Source organism: Rutidosis leptorrhynchoides, chromosome 1 (genome assembly GCF_046630445.1).
Source record: "Rutidosis leptorrhynchoides isolate AG116_Rl617_1_P2 chromosome 1, CSIRO_AGI_Rlap_v1, whole genome shotgun sequence".
NCBI lineage: Eukaryota > Viridiplantae > Streptophyta > Magnoliopsida > Asterales > Asteraceae > Rutidosis > Rutidosis leptorrhynchoides.
The window spans coordinates 637,485,181-637,495,000 of record NC_092333.1 but is presented as its reverse complement, the minus strand read 5'-3'; the positions used below and the strand labels follow the sequence as shown (position 1 = coordinate 637,495,000).

Genomic DNA, 9,820 nt, shown 5'->3' with positions numbered 1-9,820 from the left:
CAGTCAATGTTTCTCATGTTTCACAAGACAATAAACATATAAATTACACAAACACATTACACAGATACATTACAAGTTGATAAAATTACAAACAAAGTACCAAACCTGCTCTTCAAACACAAACAAAATACCAACACAAACATTACTAACCTACTGTTTAAAAACAAACAAACTACCAATACAAACATTACAAACCTGCTGTTCAAAAGACATACTAGTTCAAAAGACACTAACACATTATAAAAGACATACTAGTTCAAAAGACACTAACACATTATCCAACTCAAAGTAACACAAACAAATCAAGCTCTTGCATCCTTCTTAGACTTTTTAGCAGATCCACTCCCTCCAGCCTCACTTGTCCTTTTCTTGCTTGTCCCTCCATTAGTGCATCCTCTATTGTTGTGGCCAAACTCCCTATAATATGAACTTTGCATTTGCACCCCTTTCTTAGACAGTCTTCCATCCTTGCTAATGTTGTCACTTTCTTCCAATCCTTTCTTCCTGTTTTTCTTTGGCCTGCCTGCAGTTGCTCTTATCCTTGGTGGGACTAGGGTATAAGGAACCCTAGACTTGGGTCACATAGATCTACCATTAACAGGCTTCATGGTAAATGTATAAGTTTTTCTCCAAGTTTCCATCTTGTAAACTGGGTGAAGCCAATGCTCTGGTGCTCCTCCTTGATCTGGTGGTGAAACTTGATCATCATTTGCAGCCAAGTTGTAAAGACAAGCAACAACATGCTTGCAAGGAATACCAGTTATCTCCCACCTCCTACAAGCACATTCTCTAGTACCAAAATCCACAACCACTTGCTCACCATGAAGGCCATTAACCTGGTATTGCTGACTACCACTCCAAAGAACTGTCAATTTACTTGCATCCTTCTTGATCACTTCAAACTGTTTGGTTGCATATGGAGTTAATATCCCATTATGCTTCTTTATATTACCCAAAACATTAACAATCCTCTTCATCAAATACTCCCTCACATACTCTAATGAAGTTATGATTGGTTTATCCCTAGCATCAACTAACCATCTGTTTAACACCTCACACATGTTGTTCAATAATACATCTGAAACAGCTCTACCTACATATGTCAAATAATATGTATATTTTTTTAACCAAATGCAATGAAACCAAATTAAGTTATAACCAAACTGTAAAGCATTAACCAAAGCACAAACCTGTAAAATGGCTTCTAGCCCAATGCCTTGGTGGAATATCATCTAAATATTTATGGCAGTCCTTGTTGAACTCTTTCAGATTCTTCATTGCCCTTTCAAACTCTGGAACAGTAGATGCTGTAGCACATGTCCACAAGTGATTTTTGTACACTTTTCCATTCCATTTCTTCTTCATGTTTTCTAGAATGTGTCTAAGACAGAAACGATGCTCAGCACATGGAAACACTTTCTCAACTGCTGCTTTCAGTCCCTAATAAATATAAGACTAAATATATGTGACGATCGCTCCAAATCCATATGGACGAACACGTCATTCATCGATTTCATTGCGAGGTATTTGACCTCTATATGATATGTTTTGTGATCATTGCATTCTTTTGAAAAGACACACCATAAATGAATATTTAAATCAAAAGTTTTCGACATCTAATGATTTTTACATATAGATAATCACCATAAATAATAGTTTACAACAGTACTTCCATTGACAATGCAGTCAAAATAAGATACATGGTGATGATTTGGTGAATGCAACGTTTCCTTGAAAAATATGTCATGTAAGACTCCATGCACATAGCTTGTCTAACATCTAAGCAAATAGCGGAAGACTTCTAGGAAACCTGAGAATAAACATGCTAACAAGTATCAACACAAAGGTTGGTGAGTTCATAGTTTTAATGTTTCGTATAATCTGTATATAAAGGTGGATCACAAGATTTCAGTTGTTTCATCCAGAAACGTTTATCAAAATATTCTACGAAATTGAGCACCCTGGTAACTAAACTTTAACGTTTATATAATTTGTACCCTTTGTATAATCATCTTAATAATACACGCAAACCAACGTGTATGCTTCTCAAATAGTATACGTCCGTTAAAAGGCTAGTGCTCTAGCTCGGACGGGGATATCAAGCCCTATGGATCCATATACTACTACTCGCGCCCACCAGTTCTTATAACTGGCAGTTACTAGTTACCAAAGCTAAGGGATTTTCGGTTCAAACTCAGTGTAGAATTTAGTATGTACTTGTATCCATTGTGTTTAAAATAAAGTGCATGTATTCTCAGCCCAAAAATATATATTGCAAAAGCAATTAAAAAGGGAGCAAATGAAACTCACGCATATAAATATTGTATATCGGTTAATAAAGCATTTGCATGTATTCTCAGCCCAAAAATGTAGAGAGTAAAAGGGATCTTATGAAACTCACGCATATAAATATTGTATATCGGTTAATAAAGCATTTGCATGTATTCTCAGCCCAAAAATGTAGGGAGTAAAAGGGATCATATGAAACTCACCTTAGCAGCATATAAAGTCGTTCACCAAAATGTGACCGAAACACGGATTACCAAATAACCGTAGATCTCAACCTAGAGAACATATGTTGGTCAATAAATGTCTATCAAGTTAGGTTAGGTCATAGTGTATCACAATCCTAATGCTCGAGATCGACATACAAAAGTTATCCAAAGTCGTTTCAAAAAGTCAATTTTGACAATAGTTCAACAAAACGAGACGTACCTTATATAAGGATTCATTTACTCGGTTGGTAATACTCAAAAATTCAATTTTTCAATCTTACAAACAAGTTGTTTAAATATTAATTGCAGATTCAAAAGCAATTCCAATTAACGTCAATTATAATCCAGTTGATCATATCTTTTAATCCGTTCATCGAAACTATTCGATATCTAAATGAAAAGTTATTGATTTTTCACCAGCTTTCCAAAAACATGTATATCATATACCTTTTACCAGTAATATATGTATTTAATTCGTGATCTATTATAAACTGTTTAACGACGAAATTTAGCATACACGTATGTATAAAAATATATACTCGAGCACTAGACATGGATACACAATTAATATATAAAAGATAAAATATGAGTGCTTACGTATCAATATTGAGATTCAATATTGTAGGATAGTACGTAGAAGTAACGGAGATGATAAACACTAGATTTGATTTACAAATATACCCTCGAACATTACCCATAACCTCCTTGGCAATAACCCATAATTTCTTTAGCTCTATCCCGCTCAAAAACCCATTTTGAAAGTGATACGCTCAAGACCTCGTCGTAGTATTTTATGTATAATATTACTAATAACACTAACATTACTAATAATATTAGGAAGAAGAAGAAGAAGAAGAAGAAGAAGAATAATAATAATAATAATAATAATAATAATAATAATAATAATAATAATAATAATAATAATAATAATAATAATAATAATAATAATAATAATAATAATAATAATAATAATAATAATAATAAGATTAATAATAAGATTAATAATAATAATAATAATAATAATAATAATAATATAAATAAAATAAATATTTACGGAGTAATTTTAAATGAATTCAGAACCAGAAATGATCGGCTTTTATAGATGTGGCCTGTCCAGGGTTGCCATGCGATCGCATGGCTGGACAGTGTAATTCCCATGCGATCGCATGGGAAGCTTTTCCAGCTCACATATGATTTTGTCATGACTCTTGTCGACATATTTATTTATATTATATTTATAATATATAATTTATATAATTAATTATATATTATATTAAATTTACGTGCATAGTTGACTTGTAATTTTTGTTCCGATAAGTCGTACGTCATCACTTGACTTATGTCCCGGTTCCGGTTTTTCGAACGTCCTATCGTATACTGAGAAAACTTGTACTTTACGTTTCGTGAATCGTACCTTTGTTAAAATATAGTCTTAAATCATCCATAAACTATACCACTCGAGGTATAACTTATACATTTGAGTGTTTTGGTCATTTACTTCTATAAATCATCGTCTCGCTATTTGTTAACATATAATACATACATTTTCATTTTGAAATAGTGTTTTACTGTAGCAAAGTTACTGTAGCAAAGTCAATTTTTACTGTAGCAATTCACTATAGCAAAGTCAATTTCACTGTAGCAAATTAGTGTTTTACTGGTTCATCTTAAACGCTTTAGTTAACTTATCTAAATATCAATCAAATCAATAAACGAATGTTACTATCGTTTACTAAATAACTTGAAGTTATATATATGTATATATCTTTTTAATATACATAAATCAGTTTTTAAATACACATTGCAAGTTATTTATGAATAATTAATATTTCAATTTTTATATATATATATATATATATATATATATATATATATATATATATATATATCTACTTTCAAAGGTTAACTGAATATATAACATTAGTTGAAAAATTTTGAGAATCAATATTACAGACTTTGCTTATCGTGTCGGAAATGTTAATAATACAAAGATTAAGTTTAAATTTGATCAGAAATTTCCGGGTCATCAAAGTACCTACCCGTTAAAGAAATTTCGTCCCGAAATTTGAGTGAGATCGTCATGGCTAACAATAAAAATGTTTTAATGACGAATATGAGTTGATAATAGAGTTTTATCTATGTTTGAATAATATGGATAAAATAATCCAATTACTCGAAGCGTATGAGAGAAGTTATCGTAATCAAGTGAAATGGAGAATAGAGATGCGTCTTATCTCTTGATGTAGTAACGATTGATTTCCGGATTTTAAGGAATAGAAAATATTCATAATTTAAATAAGATTTGATTTTTCAGAATTTGCGGAAATTAGGATTTTCTTTGATTAAATGCGTAATCTGCCTCTATTGCTGCGTCCGATATTTTGCTATAAATTGACCTCTTCCATTTCATTATTTTCACTACTCCTACATCTTCTTCCTCATTTCATACTTTCAAAAGATTGTGAAATGCTTCATCCAGTTCTGATTCTTGATATACTCCTAACTTTCATATCTGTCATTCTTCTTTTTCATCTACCACCAGAGGAAATTACTTTCTTCTACCATTACCTTGGGGTTATAGTGTTTTTCATTCTCCCGTGTCTTTATATTGCTATACGCATTGATATACACGGTTTGTAATTTCGGGTTTGTTATAGGGCTTTATATCTCCCCTTATATTTCAATGTCCCTACTTCTGTCTTCTATAATCATTATCATTCACAGTTAATACTCCCTCCTATTTGCTGCGATTTATACTCCAATTTCTATTTTGGAGCTTTGTCCCTTCGTTTCTTCTTCTTGCGATTAGGCATCTCTTGTAATGGTCCAGAATTCGTAGGTATGGAGTTTTGGATGAACATAGTTAATGTTCTGAGAAGGTAATCGTAATGGCACGATCTGACTTGTCAAATTACCAGAATATCCGGAAAAGACCGAATCATCAAGAAATATATTTTCTTGATATATTTAGAGATTATATAGAATGAAAGAGTTATGTAACATGGTTTATGATGAGGGTGTGATCTGTGAACCTTTGTCACGTTCCATTAGAAACTCAACATGACTTACTGTAATATAATCACGTTGATCAAGTGTCATTATATTATACTAACTCATGCTTCAGCTCCCAACACCACTTCAAAAATATTCATATTTTAAACTCGAAGGTTTTCAGAATTTAGAAACTAAAATAGTTTCCTTTATGATGTAACACAAATATCATAAGGAGAAGATTGATTTTCGATAAGAATGATTATGGAATTATCTCCAGAAATATGGAGGATATTTATAATGAAAGATACGAGGATATCTTAGAATTTCTAATATCAGAGGATGATGAAGAATATTGTTCGCAAGGGTTTAGATTCGGAAGCAAGGTATTCGTTAATGGCTTCAGCAAATACTGAATCATTTGGATTCTTGGAAAGCAGGTTTCGTCCTTGTGATTTATCCACAGCCTCCTTCATACTTTGCTCAATCCGTTTTCCAGTTCCAAACATTTTCTTTTTCTGAGCTTTTCCAACACACTATTCTTTATCATCAAACTTTTTACTGTTAAGGTCGTTTATAGTTTTTGCTGCTTCATCAGCATTTTTCAAAATTTGGAGAACTAATTCTCAGTTTAGGGTGATTTTCAGAATCTTCACATTCGAAGTGTGTAAATCTAGGAGATAAACGTTATATGTACACATATAGCTGTTGGCGTAGACATGCTGCGAGATTTCAAAATACTGATTGCTAATTCTCGATGATTCGTATGGCAATTCTCGTTACAAGATATAGGGTTTCAATGAGTATAATGATTTTTCGAAAAGTTAAAGATCAATGATGTTGCTGGTAAGTTTACTGCTAATGTGGCGAGATATAAAAGGTTCATCGGTAACAATGACGAAGGGCAAACTTATATATCAAAGTTATAATAAGGCTTATTCGAATGAATAATTGAAGTTGATTTGTTGGAGCTGTGACAAAACTGTCTATTTTAAAAAGGGATTGAAAAGTTATTTGAGCTAATAAATGCCAAAGGGTCTGACACGGATACGTGTTAAACTATGACTTTGATTTCGGGGGTTTTTCAGGTACAAGACCGCGGTTAACATGTGGTTGGATCATCATCTCGATGATTCATGATTTGAATTGTCTTCAGGAATTTCAAAGGGTTTAAACATGGATTGTAATCGTTAATATACATATAATGGTCTAGCACAGTTTTGAAGTCAAAGTATAGCTTTGAAAGATTTAGGAGTCTAAGAATAATGTCTTTTGTTAAATCTTGACTCGGATTTTGATTTGTCAAAATCAAAATATGTAATCAAATTTGGATGAGGATGGTTGTTTTGATTTTTATAAAAGAATATATATATTGTGTGAAAGTAGTGAGTATAGTTGATGATTTGTTGAATCAGAATCGAAGAATGTAACATATTAATTGTGAATTTATATATCTCTCGGGTATTACCTACCCGTTAAAATATTCTCACCATTAACAGTTTGTACAAAAGAATTTTCTTAATTACAATCTTTATGAAAATATACCTACTTATATATTTTCCTTAGATGTAATCATGGATTTAATGAGTTAACATAATATTAATCTCATCTGGTTTTCGACTAGGACTAGAATATATAATCTCCAAAACTTTTAGAAACTACATATTCTCTGCAAAATATTTCTTTGATGAAGTTATGAATTAATACTTCATCGTTTGTTGTTGTTGGTATTCCTTGGTATCTATGGTGCGTATGACGTTGATGTTCGAGGTACAGATTGTGATGTTGAGGTGTGGGATGCGGATGTTGTTGTTGGTGGTGGTGATGGTACTGTTGGTGTTGCTGATGGTGGTACTGTTGTAGCCGGTGCCGCTGCTGGTGTTTGTAACCTTTGCACCACATTCTTCAAAGTCACTACCCGAGCGCGAAGCTCGTTGACTTCTTCTATTACACCAGGGTGATTGTTGGTTCGTACAAGTGGACGAATAAGATCTAGAATTTGAGATAATATATAATCGTGACGAGACACTCTGGAAATGAGAGAGAAAATGGTGTCTCGAATAGGTTCGCCGGTAAGTGCTTCAGGTTCTTCGCCAAGAGGGCAATGTGGTGGATGGAAGGGATCACCTTCTTCTTGTCTCCAATAATTGAGGAGGCTACGAACCCATCCCCAATTCATCCAGAATAGGTGATGGCTGATTGGTTGATCCATTCCGGTTACACTGCTTTCGGAGCTCGAGGAGTTCGAGGAATCAAGTGAGAAATCCATATTATATGATCGGATAAAGGGTTTTTAAAATGAAATAGATTATAGGATTAAGTTTGGTATTCTCCGATACATAATTTACATATGTATATATAATACCAAAATCTCATAAATTACGGAGAAATTTTCGGAAGGTGTCAAGAAAAGTTTACAGTAACAGATATGCTAAGATATGAATTTTTGTCTATAAACTATTTATGCAATAAATGCAGGAAAACGTGTCTAGACTTAAGAATGATAAGCAGGTAATTTTCGACAAGAAATGATAAGCAAAACTCGGTAAAAACAGATACGGTCATAGTCCAGACTCACTAATGCATCCTAACGATTACTAGTTAAACACACTAATGCAAATTCTGGTTCCCTATGACCTCAAGCTCTGATATCAACTGTGACGATCGCTCCAAATCCATATGGACGAACACGTCATTCATCGATTTTATTGCGAGGTATTTGACCTCTATATGATATGTTTTGTAATCATTGCATTCTTTTGAAAAGACACACCATAAATGAATATTTAAATCAAAAGTTTTCGACATCTAATGATTTCTACATATAGATAATCACCATAAATAATAGTTTACAACAGTACTTCCATTGACAATGCAGTCAAAATAAGATACATGGTGATGATTTGGTGAATGCAACGTTTCCTTGAAAAATATGTCATGTAAGACTCCATGCACATAGCTTGTCTAACATCTAAGCAAATAGCGGAAGACTTCTAGGAAACCTGAGAATAAACATGCTAACAAGTGTCAACACAAAGGTTGGTGAGTTCATAGTTTTAATGTTTCGTATAATCTGTATATAAAGGTGGATCACAAGATTTCAGTTGTTTCATCCAGAAACGTTTATCAAAATATTCTACGAAATTGAGCACCCTGGTAACTAAACTTTAACGTTTATATAATTTGTACCCTTTGTATAATCATCTTAATAATACACGCAAACCAACGTGTACGCTTCTCAAATAGTATATGTCCGTTAAAAGGCTAGTGCTCTAGCTCGGACGGGGATATCAAGCCCTATGGATCCATATACTACTACTCGCGCCCACCAGTTCTTATAACTGGCAGTTACTAGTTACCAAAGCTAAGGGATTTTCGGTTCAAACTCAGTGTAGAATTTAGTATGTACTTGTATCCATTGTGTTTAAAATAAAGTGCATGTATTCTCAGCCCAAAAATATATATTGCAAAAGCAATTAAAAAGGGAGCAAATGAAACTCACGCATATAAATATTGTATATCGGTTAATAAAGCATTTGCATGTATTCTCAGCCCAAAAATGTAGAGAGTAAAAGGGATCTTATGAAACTCACGCATATAAATATTGTATATCGGTTAATAAAGCATTTGCATGTATTCTCAGCCCAAAAATGTAGGGAGTAAAAGGGATCATATGAAACTCACCTTAGCAGCATATAAAGTCGTTCACCAAAATGTGACCGAAACACGGATTACCAAATAACCGTAGATCTCAACCTAGAGAACATATGTTGGTCAATAAATGTCTATCAAGTTAGGTTAGGTCATAGTGTATCACAATCCTAATGCTCGAGATCGACATACAAAAGTTATCCAAAGTCGTTTCAAAAAGTCAATTTTGACAATAGTTCAACAAAACGAGACGTACCTTATATAAGGATTCATTTACTCGGTTGGTAATACTCAAAAATTCAATTTTTCAATCTTACAAACAAGTTGTTTAAATATTAATTGCAGATTCAAAAGCAATTCCAATTAACGTCAATTATAATCCAGTTGATCATATCTTTTAATCCGTTCATCGAAACTATTCGATATCTAAATGAAAAGTTATTGATTTTTCACCAGCTTTCCAAAAACATGTATATCATATACCTTTTACCAGTAATATATGTATTTAATTCGTGATCTATTATAAACTGTTTAACGACGAAATTTAGCATACACGTATGTATAAAAATATATACTCGAGCACTAGACATGGATACACAATTAATATATAAAAGATAAAATATGAGTGCTTACGTATCAATATTGAGATTCAATATTGTAGGATAGTACGTAGAAGTAACGGA

The 9,820-nt window shown here is 32.7% G+C and overlaps 1 protein-coding gene across 1 annotated transcript; it reads right to left on the bottom strand.

Moving 5' to 3' along the window:
- Positions 1–302: 302 nt before the first annotated feature.
- Positions 303–1,365, bottom strand: LOC139849133 (uncharacterized). Its single transcript, XM_071838804.1, has 3 exons — positions 1,191–1,365; positions 593–1,093; positions 303–550 (listed from the first exon to the last, which is right to left on the bottom strand). The coding sequence occupies exons 1-3, from the start codon at positions 1,363–1,365 to the stop codon at positions 303–305; spliced, it is 924 nt and encodes a 307-aa protein (XP_071694905.1).
- Positions 1,366–9,820: the final 8,455 nt, after the last annotated feature.